Genomic DNA, 18,344 nt, shown 5'->3' with positions numbered 1-18,344 from the left:
GCTTATCCTTTTCAAAGCTTCCAACCCATTCCCTTTTCACTTCCCTGCCGGCCGCTCTGCTACCACTAACCCAAGTCCTTCATGCAGAAGTAGAAAAAGTCCTAAGTGAAAGGCTTGTTTGGGTGCATGATTTCTTACTGTTTTGTTACTCTCGATGATCCAAAACGTTTGCGCTTCGTCTGTTGTCTTTCTGGTGGGTGGCATGGGTCAAAACAGAACTGGCTTTGTGCTTGACGGCTAGATGAATTCCAAGCTTGGGTATATCGTCCAAAGAAAAATAACCCGATAAAACATCATTTCTTTTCTGTTTATAATTTCATTTTACTCTTTCATCCAAGCATGGCAGCTCCTGTACTCTGGTGTCGCTTGCTGCAGATTTCCCGGCCTATTCCGGGACAGTGTAAAGCCGACGCTTTCCAGCTAATGAGCTGGCGTTGCCGTTGCCGAGCCCCAGAACGACAGTTACGCCGCCGCCCCGCGCCCTTCCGCCGCTAACATCATCCATCGCTGTACTTGTCAATCAATCAACCTGTTGTTGACACGAACCCGGTCAGGTTGGCATAGCTGTGCAGAGACTCAATTGAAAGAATAATATCCTCATCGCCCAACATGAACGCTTTCCGGTGCCTGCGACCCGTCGCTCGGGTTCCGTTCCGGCCATCGACGCTGCCTCGCATCGCCCGTTGCTACAGCTCCAAGACTTACGAGTACATTCAGATTTCGACTCCCAAGCCTGGTGTCGGCCAAGGTTAGCATACAGATGCAACTCTGGAGTTTGGATAGTGCTAATTCAGACAGTCACTCTGAACCGTCCCAAGGCCCTCAACGCCCTGTGCACGCCCCTCATTACCGAGCTTAACCAAGCTCTCAACGAACTCAACGCCTCGGACGATACCAAGGTCATTGTCTTGACCGGCTCCGAAAAGGCCTTTGCCGCCGGCGCCGACATCAAGGAGATGGCTCCCCTCACCTTCTCCGAAGCCTACACCAAGTCATTCATCGAGTCCTGGTCCCTGTTGACCACTCAGATCAAGAAGCCCATCATTGCTGCCGTCTCTGGCCACGCCCTCGGTGGTGGCTGCGAGCTTGCCATGATGTGCGACCTGATCTACTGCACCGAAAAGGCCAACTTTGGCCAGCCCGAAGTCAAGCTCGGCACGATTCCCGGTGCCGGTGGTAGCCAGCGCCTTACCCGCGCCATTGGCAAGGCCAAGTCCATGGAGCTGATCCTGTCTGGCCGCTCTTTCTCTGGTGCCGACGCTGAGCGATGGGGTGTTGCTGCTCGCACGTTCCCTACCCACGAGGCCCTCATGGAGGAGACGCTCAAGCTTGCCGAGACTATTGCTGGCTACTCCAAGGTTGCCGTCCAGGCTTGCAAGGAGGTTGTCAACAAGAGCCAGGATCTTCCTCTGCGTGACGGTGTCGAGTTTGAGCGCCGCGTCTTCCACAGCCTGTTTGGCAGCCAAGATCAGAAGATTGGCATGAAGGCCTTTGCTGAGAAGAAAAAGGCCGAGTGGTCGCACTCTTAGATGCAAAATGTACGACTAGCATTATGTAGATTGAAAATAGGCGTATCACATTGTCATCTGCCGCATGGGTGGCCTCCACACTGTAGAGATCTGGTGACCTGCACGCGACATGTGAGCCTGGCAATGATGATGATTTCTTGGTTAGAAAGCCCAAGCAGCGCGTAAGAGTCTCGCAGCTATACGGTAATCTCATCTTGAATTTTACCTTCTACAACACCCTTCTGTAACAATTCAGTCTCTGGCTGATTTTTCTACCTCGTACTCCCAACGCCAGCGTGGATCAGGCTTGTTCGTCAAAAGCTGCATACACAAATCCAAGGCCCACCCCCGCCACCGTCCTGTTAGCGGGCCTCTGCACAAACACACATGGGGCGACGCCAAAGCTTATCGTATCACGAACGAAAAGTCATCATTTTCGGAACTTTTTTTTTCGTCGGTAGTCAAGCAGAGGGCTTGGTGATGTGAACCACGCCCAAGGTCATGAATGGATCCTCGAAGACCAAGCCTCGACCTTGCCACGGAGCTTACGTGCTCGGTGAGATTGTACCCCGCCTGTTAACTTTGCATGGTGCTAAAGCCTGGCCTTCATCATAGATTTGCACGGAGCTCCTCTACCAACCCTTGACGCTTCTTGACTGCCTACATACATTCTGCGGTGCATGCTTGAAGGAGTGGTTTGGCTTTCAGAAGGAGAAGCTCGATCGGGCACCAAGCCCACCAGCCCCAGATGCTGTGCTCTTTACCTGCCCGTCTTGCCGGGCATCAGTCCGTGATACCAAGCACAATGCTACAGTGGTCACGCTGCTGGACATGTACATAGCCGCAAAGCCCAACAAGGCACGGACTGAAGACGACAAGGAGGAAATGAACAGAAAGTACCAGCCAGGAGACCAAATCATACCTCATGTCACCACACGCGAGCGCACCGCCGAAGAGCGTCGCGCAGAGGAGGACGATAGGCGGCTCATAGACGAGGTGCGCGAGATGAGTCTTCGAGAGGCAGAGACAGGTATGCCTGCGATACCGCCAAGAAGACGTCGAGGAAGCAGGGCCACTGAGGAGCGTATATCCAGTCGTCGCGCAAGAGATGACGGCCGGCCCCGCAGAAGTACCAACCAGCTTGGCTTACTTGGCGACGGGCATCGCCACCAGCGAAGCGAGTCTCAGCAGCGCCAGGTCGGCCACCAATCCTCACTCAGGTCGCTCATTAGCAGTGCAGACCTTAGTGAGCGCGATATCGAGAGAGAGATTGAGGACTTTGCGCGCCAAATTCAGGAGGAAGGCCTGCTTGACGGACTTGACCTTGACAATATCGACTTGACTCGTGACGATGAGCTCAGCAGGCGAATCACGGAGGCATATAGACGGCGGCAGAGAGATCGCGCCACTAGCCAGCCTAGTCGCAGGGATAGCCCAACAAGCCGCAACGAAGCTCATGCTAGCACGCGAAACGGCGACACCCGTCTGGATCCTCGCCCTCGCCCACTCGAAGTCACCAGTTCCTCTAGAAGTCGCGAAGGCTCCAGCTCACGACCCGCCACCGGCGGGTCCAGCACAGAGGAGCGAGATAGACGCCCGCCAACGAGCCGCGAAGTTCGCGAATCGCAAACTCGAACACGGCGCAGAACAGCCAGCGGTAGCCGTGCCGCCACTATCCCGATTGTCTCAACCGAGCCTCCTGTTCGGCCTGCCGCCCGCTCCCAGACCGACTTGACACTTCCGAGTGAACGTGTGGCCGCCTCTAGCCTCCGACCAAACACGTCAGAAGTCAGAAGCTCCAGTGTTCCTTCAGCGCCAGCGGAACTTCCAGGGCCGGCTGCCACTGTAGGCTCGTCATTTGCCAACCGGCTAGCACGCCCAACGACTTCAAATACAGTCGATTCCGCACGCACCTCTACGGAACGACCGCGCGCTTCTAGTGCCAGCAGACCAAACAGAGCAGCTGAGCTGGCTATTGTCCACTCTGCAGCCACAAGTCCAGCGGTAACCAGCCCGGTACAATCTGGTCACCAAAGAACCATGTCGCAGTTGTACCCTGAGCCGTCCATCACTTGCATGAGATGTAATAAGACACACATCGAATATGAAATCCACTATAATTGCAGCATCTGCGCTGGTGGCCACTGGTCCATGTGCTCAGACTGCTATCGATCTGGAAAGGGCTGTCAGTACTGGTTCGGCTTCGGGCACGGAGGCTGGAATAAATGGCGACGACGTCGCCAGCAGCGGGGTGATGAATCGCTGGCCCCCCCTCATATTCTCATACCCAGTAGATATCAGCCGCCCCCTTCAACGCCTGGTGGTGCTGATGGTCGCAAAACACTCACGATGGATGATCCTCAATTGAGACTCGAGACCGGTACATTCTGCGCCAAGTGCCAAGTGTGGACAAACGATTGCTATTGGAGGTGCGATATTTGCAATGATGGCGAATGGGGTTACTGCAATAACTGCGTTAACCAGGGGCGCACTTGCACACATCCGCTGCTCCCTCTCAGCCATGAGATACCGGAACCGCACAGCCGCTCTCCTGGCCGCCCGACTGCGGCGAAGGTGGTCACAGAGAGTCAAACCCGGAGTATCAGTCCCTTCAAGCCGCTATCATTTGCCACAACATGTGATATTTGCCGCACTACCATCACGCCGGCTGATATACGATATCATTGCTATAGTTGTACGAGCTCGCTTGTCGAAAACGCAGCACCGGGCGACTATGACATTTGCTGTCCATGCTACGCAGACTTGGTGAACAAGGATCAGATCAGTGCAGAAAACGGCCACTCCGGGTGGCGCCGATGCCTCAAGGGCCATAGGATGGCGGTGATAGGGTTTGCGCCCGGAGAGGTCGGTCACTGGCGATATATTGAACGTGATTTGGTGGGAGGCCGCAAGCTTCGAATCGAGCCGCTGGGAGAAGAAGGCCAAACGGTGCCACCGTCTCAAAAGTGGTCGTGGAAGCAAGATGAACAGAAGCTGGAAAGACTGGTAACGCAAGAGGTGCTGGCAACCGCACCCGCGAGCCACGATTCTGTCACTTACACCACGCAGTTCCCCCCGGATGGAGGCGTCGGCCTTCGTGTCTATGCGAAGTGGGCATGGTTTCCAAAGGAAGACGCAGATGATGAATTGATGTTCCCCCGCGGTGCAGAAATCCGAGAAGCGGAGGATGTAAATGGCGAGTGGTTTTTTGGTGTTTACATGGGGGCCAAAGGCTTATTTCCGTCGGGCTACGTTCGCGTTGATGGAGAGACTTCACAGGGTTGATAGCGACTACTCCTAGTAGAAAGGATGATGGAATTTGAAAATGCAACTATTGAGCACAAATTGTTCCCTGAAATCTGATATGCTGCCTCAGAAACAGCCGTAATTTGTTGGTGTTCGGTTACAGGGTAAGGTTGCGACGAGCCGAAATGACGTGATCGGAGCTGTTGCTCTTGCGCCCCACCGTCGGGATGTCGGCGCTTCATACCAGCAGCCTCCGGACGCATAGCTCTCGGCTTAGCAATCCCCCAACTTGGCGGTGAATTGGATCATTGCAGCTTCGCATCAATTGGAAGCCAGATTCAGTCTGCTACAAAAACGCGGACACCATGTTCCGAATCAGCGCCAGACGTCTAGCTGCTGCCGCAGTCGCGGCGGCCGAACCTTCAGCACATACCCTCAAGGTCTCGCAGGCACAAGGCGTGGCCCATGGCCTCACTGCCGGTAAGTCCCCTCAAAACCCCGGCTTTTTTTTGCCAACGCAAGCGACGGACTTGCAAATGTGGCAGAAATAGGAATGAAGCCCCCGACTGACACACAGCCTCTCTCTTCTAACCACCTCCCTCCCAACCAACAGCCATAGGTAACACGCCCCTCATCCGCCTGAACCGGCTCTCCGAGGAGACTGGGTGCGACATCCTGGGCAAGGCCGAGTTCATGAACCCGGGCGGGTCGATCAAGGACCGCGCGGCGCTGTACGTGGTCAAGGACGCCGAGGAGCGCGGCCTGCTGGGCCCCGGGGGCACCGTCGTCGAGGGCACGGCGGGCAACACGGGCATCGGGCTCGCGCACGTGTGCCGCTCGCGCGGCTACAAGCTCGTCATCTACATGCCCAACACGCAGTCGCAGGGCAAGATTGACCTGCTGCGGCTGCTGGGCGCCGAGGTGCACCCGGTGCCGGCCGTCGCGTTCGACAACCCGGACAACTACAACCACCAGGCGCGGCGCCACGCGGAGCGCCTCGACAACGCCGTCTGGACCAACCAGTTCGACAACACGGCCAACCGCCGCGCGCACATCGAGACGACCGGGCCCGAGATCTGGGCGCAGACCGGCGGGCAGGTCGACGCCTTCACCTGCGCCAGCGGCACCGCCGGCACCATCGCCGGCGTCACGCGCTACCTCAAGGACGCGTCGGGCGGCAGGGTCCGCTGCTTCCTCGCCGACCCCCCCGGCAGCGTGCTGCACTCGTACATCTCGTCGGGCGGCCAGCTGACGGAGCGCACCGGCTCGAGCATCACCGAGGGCATCGGCCAGGGCCGCGTCACCGACAACCTCCAGCCCGACATCGGCCTCATGGACGGCTCCATGACCATCTCGGACGAGAAGAGCATCGAGATGGTGTACCGCTGCCTCGACGAGGAGGGCCTGTACCTCGGCGCCAGCTCCGCCCTCAACGTCGTTGCCGCTAAGGAGGTTGCGGAGAAGTTGGGCAAGGGTCACAAGGTCGTCACCGTCCTCTGCGACGGCGCCTACCGATATGCCGACAGGCTCTTCTCCCGCCAGTGGCTCACGGATAAGAAATTGATTGGTGCTATTCCCAAGCACCTAGAGAAGTACATTGTACTTCCCTGAGCACCACATCCATAGAGGAATTCAAAAAGAGAGAGTGTAATCTATACAAAGCCTTTTGTGTTTTAATACATTGTACAAAGATGTTCTATTTTACAGTTTGCATGTGTCTACGTTGTTGCCACTTAGGCCTCCACTGCTGTCTTGGCCGATTTTGAAGGCACTGCCGGCCATGACGGCGCGGTACCCGTAATCCTCTCGAACACCTCGGCCCAGCTTGCATCGCGACGCTTGTCGTTTGTCGCATATTGTGTGAGATATTCTGACAGGGCAGCCTCAATAGTGTGCAGCTCCTGTGCCTCCGTCGGGGCCAACTGGCGAGCCAAAGAGATGGCCTTGATGTTCTGAGCGACGGTGCCGATGAAACTGGCACCATTCAAATTCTTGTGTTTCTGAACAGCTTCTGGGTCCAGAACCGCAAACTCGGGAAGGCTGTTGAGATTTTGGAGGTCTGCGCCCTTCCACAGAGTCTTGAGTAGCTCTACTTCATCCTTCAGTAAGGTCAGCTCGGCCGCGGCGTCCTCTCCCACGGCCTGCTTCGCAGAGACCGCCGACGCCCGAGTGAATAAGATGAGGCCGCGGGCCAGTCGCGATGCATGAACCTTGGTATCTGCAGAGACGTCTCTGTGTGCCACCTGTTCAGAGCGATGCAGCAGTTCCAGGGTCACTTCCATCCACTTGACAGCTTGTATGGTAGCGGCCTGGTCGCCACTGACAATCTTGTCATTGATGGCGGCCAGGAGTCGCACAACCATCTCGTGTGTTTGCAGCTTAAGCCCGGTCTTTTCTACTTGCTTCGCGCACTCCATCACGGCGTAGATGTTGCCCGTTTCCTCGGCGCGGCGGACAATCTTCCCCCAGTGTTGACTGCGTAGCTTCACACCAGCCTTCTTATATCCTGCGAGGAGGGTTCCTAGATTGGCCCACTCCTCTGGCGTCTCCATCAAGTTCATGGCTTGGTTGAAGCTCTTCTTTGAATTTGGAATGTCTTTGCTACGGTCGATTGGGGAGAATCTGTGCTCAATGCCGTCGACCTCGATAATGATGGGGTTGGATTGCATGAAGGTTCGCATCTTGGGGTTGAAGACAATCTTGCGCTGCTTCTGAGGTAGATAGGCTGGGAAGATGGTCTTCTCTTGAATCGTCTTTAATACTTCATTCAATTCCGCATTTTCGGTTTCGACAAAAGTCGCTCGAACTCCTGCAGCTTGCGATTAGCTTCGGAGCCCCTAGTCGGGCGACAACTAGCTTCTTACCACATGGCGTTGTTGTGCTGAACGTCTTGGCGCATGAGGTGCCTTGTCTGGCTAAAGATCCATTGACCCGACCCAAGACCCTGAGGGTCGACAACAAGGATCGGTTGGACATTTTATCGTGGCTTTGGCAGATGGTCTGACCAGGCCAGAAAAAAGCTGGTTCTGTCAAAGTCGCGAGACCAATTCGGGGGTGGGTCGGAGAAAAGCGCGGGCCGGACCAATCACAAAGTGCGACTAGGCTAGGCTTTGCTACTCCTCTGGCCTCCAAAGTTTTGGAGACTGGCTAGCATCACTCTTTCTTCCAGATTTAGCAATACACTCACGAATTCAGCGACGATGAATTTCGCTGCTGTTGGGCGCCCATTGGGGTGCCTCAAAACCGCATTGCGGCAAACAAGGCAACAGCGAGCATGGCAGAGATCGCTGGCAACGGCCGCTGCGCCCGAGGCCCCTAATGGCGTCACGAAACCGATGCTCACGAGCCGACAACGTATGCGCTGGATCTCGATATAATTGATCATGTATACGAAGATACTAATTATCTTTCAGGCGCTCGGGAAGAGAGACTCGCCCGATTCCAAGTGTACCCCGAACTGCCGACCGTTCGATCCAACTTCAAGGATCCTATGCCGAGTCTGCGCCAGGCGCAAATCACATTGCTCGATCCCACCGGTGCAAGGACCCGTTTGTTTGCCAAAGACCAAGCCGATGCTGCCAAGCCTGGCGATGTGCTGATGGTCAGCACCAAGACTGGAGAGCCATTCTCGGGTGTTCTGATTGAAATCCGCCGACGTGGCGTGGACACGGCTATTCTGCTGCGCGGCCAGATGATGAAAACAAGCGTCGAATCGTGGTTCAAGGTGTACAGCCCCACAGTTACAGCTATCAACATTATCTGGAGACGACCGAAGAGAGCCAGGAGAGCCAGACTCACGTACATGCGCAAACCGGAGCACGACATGGGCAGCGTTGACAACCTGGTTGCGGCTTGGAAGAAGGAGCGCTCTACTCTACGCGCGAAGTCTGGATCTGGCGGTGCCAAGCAGCACAAAGCGAAGGGTAAATAGAGAATCATTGTTAGCAAGGTCAAGAGAGAAGGGACGACGAGTCGAAAACATGCGACCTTGGCAGTGTATCATGTACCAATATACCATCGCATCATGTACATTGGACGGATTTTTGCAAGACAAAAGCTGCTAGCATGAATCGTGAAATCAATAACCAGCTATTATCATAGCTTTGACTTGGCTTTCCTGAGCAATAACCGAGAGTACTCGGCCACTGTTGTGTTGCTTGACCAACAGCACCAAACACTAGAAATACGGCGGGGAATTTTGCATGTCGTGTTGTGAGCAACAACAGTGACGCAGTCCCGAAACCGAATTATCGAGTGTGATCAATAGCAATGCATTAAAAGCTGTATTGCCGAAAGTCGTTGTTGATCCAAGCCCTGTGCCTGATAGGCCAGAGCTTGTTACGTGTGTCCGGTCCCACTAGCGGCACCTGAATGATGCCCGCAAAACCACCAGTGGCAGCCCGGCAACCTGTGCATTGTTGAATAGCGCCGGCGACTTTGTTTACTCTCAGGCTCACGCTGCCCGACAGGTACTTACCTGCAAACCGCCAAAAGGGTCACCTACCTACCCCACGACGCCAACGTTTGTCCAACGTCACCATCTACGGACGCACTGCCGCTACGAACCTCTGGTAGTGATTCATATTCGACGAACAATTCACAGCCGGTGTGCCCCAATCGGCTCGCCAAACGCAAGACACTGGCATCCTGCAGCTAGCACATTCCCACCCGAGCCCAGCGTCACCCCACATTGCTGCGAAGCTGCCTACACCGACATACAATCAGCGCATACCGTATGCCTGAAGCGGGCCAGACCGTCGTTGGAATTTCTGGACAGCCCTTATTTTATGCTGAACTGCTGCTTGAACATCACTATTGGTAAACAAGCGACTGAGTGACGGTGACGGTTGGTGTTGAGCCACAGCAACCAAAGATGACGTTTGCAGACCAGCAAAGATGGATCACGGTCCAACAAAAGACATTCACAAAATGGTAAAGTAGTCTCTAGAGTATTGGGTTGGCTAGCTTCTAATGTGCATGCGTCGTAGGTTGAATGCCAAGTTGATACAACGAGATTTGGAGATTAAAGACATTGTTCAGGACATGGGGGATGGAGTATGTCGACCATGCCGCCCGGCCCCTCCTCAGACCTTCTGCTGACCTGTGACGGATAGGTTTTGCTCATCCATCTACTAGAATGTCTCTCAGGAGAGTCACTCGGCCGTTATGCCTCGAAACCGAAGCTGCGAGTACAAAAGTTCGAAAATGCCAACCTCGCTCTCGACTTTATTCGATCCCGCGGTGTCCAGATGACGAATATCGGAGCCGAGGATATTGTTGACGGCAACCGAAAGATCGTGCTCGGACTAATATGGACCCTGATTCTGCGTTTCACCATCAGCGATATTAACCAAGAGGGCATGTCGGCCAAAGAGGGCCTACTGCTCTGGTGCCAACGCAAGACGGCTTGCTATGACGAGGTAGAGGTTCGCGATTTCAGCACTAGCTGGAACGACGGTCTCGCGTTTTGCGCCTTGCTCGATATCCATAGACCCGATCTCATCGACTTTGACTCCCTTGACAAATCGGATCACAAGGGTAACATGCAGCTTGCGTTTGATTTGGCGTCGGAAGAGATTGGGATCCCCAAGCTGCTCGACGTCGAGGATGTTGCAGATGTTGCCAAACCCGACGAGAGAAGCTTGATGACATATATTGCCTACTGGTTCCATGCGTTTTCCCAAATGGAAAAGGTTGAGAATGCCGGCCGCCGAGTTGAGAAGTTCGTCAACAGTATGCAAGGTGTCTGGGAGATGCAGAGCACTTATGAGAAGCGTATGGCCGAGCTTCTGGAGAGGATCAACACTCAAAGAGACAAGTGGACGCAATCTACCTTCGAAGGGACCTATGCCGACGCCAAGGCACAAGCTGCTGAGTTTTCCAAATATAAGCGCGGCCAGAAGCGAGACTGGGTAGCAGAGAAGAGCGACCTGGCAACTCTGCTCGGTAATATTAAGACGAAGCTGGGAACGTACCGTCTTCGACCCTATGAACCACCCGCCAATTTGAGTCTTAACAAGCTCGAGGACGACTGGACAAGTCTGTCTCAAAAAGAAATGGGCCGTGCACAATTGATCAACGAGACTATTCGGGAGTAAGTCGCATGCCATTCCGCGCATCAAATATATGCTAACTGGCTGCAGCATCAAAAACTCTCTTCGTAAATCATTTGCCGATAAGGCCAACGATTTTGCCATGGCGCTCAAGACCATGCAAATGGCCATCTCAGGCCTCGATGGCGACCTGGAAGATCAACTACACCACGTCAGAAAATTGAGCAGTAACTTGGCGCCTCTCGACAGATATCTGGAGACTATCCTGGATGTAGAGACCAAGTGCATCGAGGCCAACATTGAGGAGAATGACTTTACTACCTATTCATACGACGAGCTTGCATATGAGCTCACCTTGGTCAAGTCGTCTGTCCAGAAGAAGCTTGCATTTTTAGAAAACCAAATGGTTGCGCGAAACATGACGAACCTGACACCTATCCAGCTGGAAGAGTTTGAAAGCGTATTCCGCCACTTCGACCGTGACGACTCCAACGCGCTCCAAGAACTTGAATTCAGCGCGGCCCTAGCATCTCTTGGCCTTGTTTTCTCTGAAGAAGAGATGCATGACTATTTCTGGGAGACTTCTGGTGGCAGAGACGAGGTGACGTTTGAACAATTCATTCGTTTCATGGTCGACGTGACGGAAGATCAAAATACAGCCGAGCAAGTGTTTCAGTCGTTCCGTGAAGTCGCAGATGGCAAGCCTTACGTTACGGAAATGGACCTCCGGCACAGCCTCGTTCCGGATGAAGTGATTGAGCAGCTCAGCGGAATCATGCCGGCGCATACCGGCCCAGACATGTCTGCCGACCGAGGCATGCCGCAATACGACTACATCTCATTTATGGAGAAGATGCTCAACAACCAAAGAGATAGCGATCAGGTTCCCAGTGGAGTTCTGCAGGACAGAACAAACGTCGGAGATGTCATCCCTCGCAAAGGCGGCAAGGCGAACGGCCGCTAGAGATAATGGCGTTGGACCAATTATCGTGAGCAACTCGAGCATGCTAGACACTGTACATTCTAATTATCGTTATCGGATGGATATTATTATGCGCATTTGTGGTGTTGTGGCGGTGAGAGGAGACATGGCGTATGTTTAAACTATTTTTTTCTGCCTATACAATCTAGTAATTAGCCAAATAGCCGTTTATATCTTAGCTTCTTCAAATGGATTTGATTCGATTCGTTTACGTGATGAAATCGCAAGCGTGGATCGCAGTAGTGGGTATGATGCAGCACGATTACCGGCTACCCGTCGACGTCAGCCTGCATAAACACCACTTGGTGTATTATTTCTAAATGTGGCAGTAGAGCCAAAAGCAGAACCTGCTACTTGGGTTCCTCAACGCGAAGACTTGCTCTGCACGAGTTTGCGCATCCTCGCAAGCTACAACATCCATGTAATCTCTCAGAGGGCCGTGTTCGGAGCTCGAATGCAGGGACAGACCCGCCCAGGCCAAACCTGACCGGCGAGAAGGCCGACCCGCAGTAAACCCAGCGAGATTTACCGTCGTCAAAGCAGGCATTCGGCAACTGAACCTGTCTCTCTGCGCTGACGCAAACGTGTATCGGAGCCGAATTGACACCCACGAGTCTGCAAGGATGGTGGCGCGCGCACGATTCGTCCGGGCGCTTCAACAGCAGAACCGCCCTCGCGCCGCGTTCGGTGCCGCACTACCGAGAGCTTCCCTCGCCACAGCTCGCTGCTTCGCGACGTCGCATCCCAGGCTGCTCGGGCCTTCGCCGATCCGCAGTGTCGCTAAGCTGACGTCGGAGACGTACCCCGAGATCAAGCGCGACGACAAATTCGCCCAATTGACCGAGGAGCATGTCGCATACTTTCGCGAACTGCTGGGCGGCGAGTCAGCCATCATCGACGGCGTGAGCAAGGATGCGGAGGACGACATTCTCATGTTCAATGAGGACTGGATGCACAAATACCGCGGACAAGCGCGGCTCGTCGTGAAGCCCAAGTCGACCGAAGAAGTCAGCAAGATCCTCAGCTACTGCAACGACAAGCTGCTGGCCGTCGTGCCGCAGGGCGGGAACACGGGTCTCGTTGGTGGCTCCGTACCCGTCTTTGACGAAGTTGTGATTAGCATGGCACGCATGAACGAGATTGAATCGTTCGACGAGGTCAGTGGCTCGTTGGTGCTCGGGGCCGGGTGCGTCCTCGAGGTGGCGGACCAGTACCTCGCTGAGCGTGGCTACATCTTCCCGCTGGACCTCGGCGCAAAGGGCTCTTGCCATGTCGGCGGCAACGTCGCCACAAACGCTGGCGGCTTGCGTCTGCTTCGTTATGGCAGTCTGCACGGCAGCGTTCTCGGTATGGAGGCTGTCCTCCCAGATGGAACCATCATGAACGACCTGTGCACCCTGCGCAAAAACAACACCGGCTACGACTTGAAGCAGCTTTTCATCGGTGCAGAGGGCACAATCGGCATCATCACCAAGCTTTGCATACAATGCCCCCAGCGATCGCCTGCCGTCAACGTGGCCTTTTTGGGTCTAGAATCCTACGAGAAGGCGCAGCAGGCCTTCCGCGAGGCCAAGGGGCAACTCTCGGAAATCCTGTCGGCATTTGAGCTTATGGATGGGTTGAGCCAAGAGCTTGTGCACCGTGCTAAGGGGGAGACGATGCCACTCGAAGGCAATTTCCCCTTTTACTGCCTCATCGAGACGAGCGGATCCAATAGCGAGCACGATTATGAGAAGCTCGAGAAGTTTCTGGAGGATGTCATGGGCAAGGAGGTAGTGGCCGACGGCGTGGTGGCCCAGGATGCCACGCAAATCAAGTCACTGTGGGCGTGGCGAGAGAGTGTCCCCGAAGTCAGCGCGCACTGGGGGGGCGTCTACAAGTACGATGTGTCCATCCCGCTTACCGACATGTACAGCATCGTGCCAGACGTGAACGATCGCCTAGCCAAGGCCGGACTGCTCGGTGACTCTGACGAGTATCCGGTTCTTGGTTGTGTCGGTTACGGTCACATGGGGGACTCCAACTTGCACCTCAACGTTGTGGTCCGACGGTATGACAAGGCTGTGGAAAGAGTTCTGGAGCCGTACGTGTATGAGTGGATCGAGAAGCGGCAAGGAAGCATTAGTGCGGAGCACGGTCTGGGATTGGCCAAGAAGAATTATATTCAGTACTCGCGAAACGAGACAATGATTGGCTTGATGAGGCAAATTAAGCAATTATACGACCCGGTAAGCAGCTTGATCCCCCCTTCCCCTGCCCTATCTCTCTGTTTCATCAGCCCTATACCTCCATGCCGCGCCATGGCCTTATCCACCTCGCGGTTGGCTGACGTGACACGCAACCTTGATGTGTGGGATATCGTCGAGAAGGACGGGGGCTAACGATTGCCGCTTGCGGCTCATTTAGAACGGCATTATGAACCCGTACAAGTACTTGTAAGCATGGCGGGAAGAGAAAAGAAAAAGAGAGAGAGACGAGAGAAAGGGCCCGAACGCGGCAGAAGAAAGTGAGAGAAATGACTCAAAGGAGGCGGCGAGAGGAAAATGACGATCACATCAAAGCAAACATGGTCAACAGAAAATTGTACGAGGTGGTTGCCTGCTCCGAGGGTACGGATGCGCCCTGACGGAGGAGCCGGGGGGAGCCTTGCTGCATGGGGGCCAAAAAAGAGGCGTGTAGTGGCAACAAGGTTTGCTAAGCAAATTCATAATTTTTTAAGACAATCTCACATGAGATGACAAACAGTCAGATTTTTTTTTTTGGCAGAGCAGCATGTGGGTGACGGGTATGACGGGTATGACGCTGCAAGAGTTGACATGTGTCCAGCAGAATCCGCCGAGGATGGTCAGCTACTCAGTACCTATGAAGAGTGAAATGAAACAAGGAAAAAGGGCGGCTCCACGGATATCTCCCATGTCTTTTTCCTGTGCTTGTGCGAGGATGACATGGGACAGGTTTAGCGGACTGATTGACAAGGTTGTTTTTGTCAACAGAGTAAGTACTCGGTACCAGACTGACAAGTCAACGAGTCATACCCAACCAGCATGACTGCAGAGTCACATTCGCAAAAAAATAACTATAGCCCCCAATGCACACAAATGCGCAAAGGCGTAGCGCATTCAAGCATAGTAAGTAGGGTCGGCGGCGGCGGCGGCGGCGGCTTTCGTCTACGACACTCTGTCATTTGCTGGGTAAGGGGGCGAATGCTGCATCAGGAAAGGCACCGAACGACTTGTCGCATCGAGATTTGCTGTGTCGCCAAATCTGACGGGCGTGTGTCAGTTCTTGTACTGAGTAATTCGCCTTGAAAATATGGTTTATTCCAAAAAAAAAAAGTCATCTTCTGATGAGGCACTCGATAGACGCAGGCCGCCATGCTTGAATGGGGAGGCATCATCCTACGCGACGGGAACAAGCAAAAAATGTGAAACCTGCCTGCGATTTCCACTTCTAGGTTGAATAGAGAGTACGAAGTAAGTAGACGCCCGAGGGAAAGCGGCGATTTTTTTTTTTTAATTTTTGTCTTTCAAAATCTTGCCCATCTCTAGAGTGACTCACTTTATACTGCGCCGCAGTCGACCTTGCAATCACGATAGAGTCACTGGGAAAAGGCAAGTACCGTGATGGCACTGCCAGAATCCACCGTGATTTACTCGTCGAGGTGGTCTACTTGTCCTAGGCATCGAGACAGTATACCCGGACAGAAGAGCAAGTAGGTTGTCCCCTTGGTCCAACCAGCAACAGCGGAATTCGCTCCGACTGGTTGAATGGCGTCCCCTGAGTCTGCCTCGCCGGCAGTAGTCATTAGGCGAGGCTGTATCGACACAAAAAAGAAAAGAAAACATTGGGGACGACGGGGTACGGCACTAGTTTCATCAGGTCATCTACTTACCTGGCATCCTGGTCGTTGACCACTCATGGCCTCCTATTGACGGGAGACTCGCAGGAAGGCTACCGCGCTAAACCGGCACTCATTTTGGTGGCTTGGCCAATCAAGGTGGCCAGCCAGCCTTGTCCGGCGAGGCTTTCAGGGAAGCTGAAGCCCTTTCCCCCCCATGCCTGGCGGTGTTGGGGCCTGTCGTAACGTTTATCATTGGTGAGACGAATGTACGTACGTAACGTACGTACGAAGCAAGGAAAAAGGGGTCCCTCTCTGTATGTAAGTATACCCCAGCTGGGAATCGGCTCAACCAAACCCCCCGAAACATGGCACGAGAATGACGGGGAAAAAAAAACAAGAGTGTCTTCTGACGCGGCATTCCGCCATGCGTTCTGGATGCGTGGGTTGCCTTTTGGCTCGGCGGAATGGTTCGCCCATCATCAGTGGTCCGCCGACTCAAGCCTTTTTTTCGCCTCGCGCCGGTTTTTTCATGCCCCGAGAGTGCAGAGAGCGATTTCAAATCAATGTGCGCACCGTTAGTAAACATATCAGAGAGCGACACATTTTTTCTTATTTTGCAAGTAGTAAGACGACCGCAAGTAGTAAGACGGCCTGTGCTGGTACTTGGGGAAACATGCAGCCGATCTACTTACAAAGGAGCGGCGCAAACCTGGCCCGGGCGGCGACGGCGGCGGCGGTGGTGGTCCCAGACTCCCAGCATCGGTCGGTGAGATCAGCAACCCTTGTTGTTGCCTTGCTTTCGCCAGTATGACAGGGTTGGCCTGGGGCGCGAACTACACACCCTGAACGTGGCGTCTTGTAGGTATGGAACAGCATAAGGACGGGTGGACGGTCTACATCAGCAGGCAAACACACAAATCAACAACAAGGGCCTTCCAAGGGACACGCGGCTGACCAGAAATCGACTGGCCAGAAGTGGCAGTCTGTCCGGGCTGCTCTGGCAGCCCGCAAGGGGGATCCCCCAGTCCAGCCTCCCGCATGTGCCGTTCATGGAGATCTAAACAAGCGCAGCTAGTGACGGCAAGTCCAGCACGGTCGGATAGTTTGAAGCTTTGGGGGCCGCGTGGGGTGAAGCTACTCAGTATACATCATCAGCATAGTCTTGGTCGTCGCTCGCTCGCTTTTCCGCTCAGCCTGGCGGGAAAATAAATCCCGACGATCTGGGTGCGCATCTGAACTAGGCTGCCTGATTTTGTTACAAGCCAAAGGCTGCGAGCGCGCTATGCCTAGCCAGTATGCTACGCTGTTGATTGTATGTGAAAGACTGGGATGATGGGTGCTGCAGGGGATGGGATTCTCTGCAGGTCTCAGAGTTCCTCGTCACCACCACCACCACCACAACGACAACAGCCTTTCCCCCCCCTTGCCCTCCCAGCAGCAGTCCGAGTAAACGAGTGGCAGACTGAAGCCGCGGCTTTGGCAGCCTTCCCGGCCTCGAGCTAAGGAAAAAATGTCAGCCAAGGCTAGCGGAGTGGAAAAGGCAAGGCGATTTGCAACCAGCAACCAAGCCACTTTTCAAGGTATGCCACTGAGCCAGTGAACTCTGAGGAGGGGCCGTCGTTCTGTCTACGAACCTGCCTAAACAATGCAGAGCTCGTGTAATTCCCAAATAGGAGCGCTAGAGGCTGAGTTGACCCCCACCGGCGATTCTGAGACAGGCCGTCTAACGGCTGTCATTCGTCCCAAGGTGAGCAAGGGTAATAGTGGTACTCTGTTGCCCGACAGAAGCGTCCGGCCCACTGGGTTTTTTTTTTTCTTTGCCTGTGCCAAGAATTGCCTTGTGTTCCTAGTAAGAACTTGGACGGGGGGGCTTGGAAAGAAAAGGAGTCTATGCAGTTGCAGACACACCAACTTTTCTCGTTTTGGTTCGCCGGAGCGTTTCTGAAACGGCTCACATGGACTATGTAGTTTGCTTTCGGCCACTGTCCGCCTTTTTCTTCCGAGTGTTTCTGGTGCTTGTCGTGCTTCGAGAAAGAAATGCAAAAAAAAAGAAAAAGAATTCCCGTCGTCGTACCGGCAGACCTCAGCTGCGCATCGCACGCCCGCCCGCTTGGCTCTTGTTAGTCGTTCCTCGTCCAACCGGAGGCTTCACCAGACGAATGACTAAAACTCTTTGAGATTTTAAGCATCAGCCCTACGAAACATGCAAGCCCACGTCATGGCCCTTGGCCCCATACCGTCCCGGTACCATGATCCCGGCAACACGAGGCATGCTGGGATTGCCCACGTCCAGTCACAGAGCAGAGATCCCCCCCCCCCCCCGAAAAGTTGGCTCGCTCTCCTATCTGGCCCGCCGCTGGGGCCGGACCCTTCTACTGGCTGGCGGATGGCTGTTGCAAGTAAGTATTGGCCCTCTCCCGCTGTCCGCCTTTCGGCCCCTGCTCAAGCCTCGCTGGTCATGTCCCACCTCCCGGCAGCCCGGCCCTGGTTGTGGTTCAGGCGGTTCAACGGCCATTCCGGCGGCGCGCCGCACAGGATTAAAGGGTGTCGAGGAGAGGAGGGGGGGTGCGTGTGGAGGGGGACACAAGAAATCAAAGCTCATGCTTGCGCTGCCCAATTGGCAATCGTCATGGCCTTTTCACCAGCATCATGGCTTACATTTTTGGTGGAGTCCGTATATAGGTCTTAGCTGCCGACACAATTGTCCTCCTTTC

At 54.4% G+C, this 18,344-nt stretch overlaps 7 protein-coding genes across 7 annotated transcripts; 6 read left to right on the top strand and 1 right to left on the bottom strand.

Moving 5' to 3' along the window:
• Positions 1 to 609: 609 nt before the first annotated feature.
• V2A60_004980 (enoyl-CoA hydratase echA) lies at positions 610 to 1,529 on the top strand (the record flags this gene model as incomplete). The annotated part of the gene is made up of 2 exons (XM_083256294.1): positions 610 to 748; positions 799 to 1,529. The coding sequence occupies 2 exons, from the start codon at positions 610 to 612 to the stop codon at positions 1,527 to 1,529; spliced, it is 870 nt and encodes a 289-aa protein (XP_083112420.1).
• Positions 1,530 to 2,013: 484 nt separating this feature from the next.
• V2A60_004979 (uncharacterized protein) lies at positions 2,014 to 4,793 on the top strand (the record flags this gene model as incomplete). Its single annotated transcript, XM_083256293.1, has 3 exons — positions 2,014 to 2,064; positions 2,124 to 3,289; positions 4,202 to 4,793. 3 exons carry the CDS (start codon positions 2,014 to 2,016, stop codon positions 4,791 to 4,793), a joined length of 1,809 nt encoding a protein of 602 aa, XP_083112419.1.
• Positions 4,794 to 5,119: 326 nt separating this feature from the next.
• On the top strand, positions 5,120 to 6,365 carry V2A60_004978 (tryptophan synthase beta subunit-like PLP-dependent enzyme; the record flags this gene model as incomplete). Its single annotated transcript, XM_083256292.1, has 2 exons — positions 5,120 to 5,234; positions 5,368 to 6,365. 2 exons carry the CDS (start codon positions 5,120 to 5,122, stop codon positions 6,363 to 6,365), a joined length of 1,113 nt encoding a protein of 370 aa, XP_083112418.1.
• A 122-nt stretch (positions 6,366 to 6,487) lies between these two features.
• Positions 6,488 to 7,730, bottom strand: V2A60_004977 (uncharacterized protein; the record flags this gene model as incomplete). The annotated part of the gene is made up of 2 exons (XM_083256291.1): positions 6,488 to 7,563; positions 7,619 to 7,730. The coding sequence occupies 2 exons, from the start codon at positions 7,728 to 7,730 to the stop codon at positions 6,488 to 6,490; spliced, it is 1,188 nt and encodes a 395-aa protein (XP_083112417.1).
• Positions 7,731 to 7,954: 224 nt separating this feature from the next.
• Positions 7,955 to 8,685, top strand: V2A60_004976 (mitochondrial 54S ribosomal protein bL19m; the record flags this gene model as incomplete). Its single annotated transcript, XM_083256290.1, has 2 exons — positions 7,955 to 8,108; positions 8,168 to 8,685. 2 exons carry the CDS (start codon positions 7,955 to 7,957, stop codon positions 8,683 to 8,685), a joined length of 672 nt encoding a protein of 223 aa, XP_083112416.1.
• A 942-nt stretch (positions 8,686 to 9,627) lies between these two features.
• Positions 9,628 to 11,771, top strand: V2A60_004975 (uncharacterized protein; the record flags this gene model as incomplete). The annotated part of the gene is made up of 4 exons (XM_083256289.1): positions 9,628 to 9,686; positions 9,743 to 9,809; positions 9,869 to 10,848; positions 10,898 to 11,771. The coding sequence occupies 4 exons, from the start codon at positions 9,628 to 9,630 to the stop codon at positions 11,769 to 11,771; spliced, it is 1,980 nt and encodes a 659-aa protein (XP_083112415.1).
• Positions 11,772 to 12,412: 641 nt separating this feature from the next.
• On the top strand, positions 12,413 to 14,228 carry V2A60_004974 (FAD-binding oxidoreductase; the record flags this gene model as incomplete). The annotated part of the gene is made up of 2 exons (XM_083256288.1): positions 12,413 to 14,017; positions 14,196 to 14,228. 2 exons carry the CDS (start codon positions 12,413 to 12,415, stop codon positions 14,226 to 14,228), a joined length of 1,638 nt encoding a protein of 545 aa, XP_083112414.1.
• Between the last annotated feature and the right edge of the window lie 4,116 nt (positions 14,229 to 18,344).

This window comes from Cordyceps javanica, chromosome 3, assembly GCF_051103115.1.
Source record: "Cordyceps javanica chromosome 3, complete sequence".
NCBI classification, from domain to species: domain Eukaryota; kingdom Fungi; phylum Ascomycota; class Sordariomycetes; order Hypocreales; family Cordycipitaceae; genus Cordyceps; species Cordyceps javanica.
The sequence above is the reverse complement of the archived record's forward strand: the minus strand, read 5'-3'. Positions and strand labels throughout refer to the sequence as shown.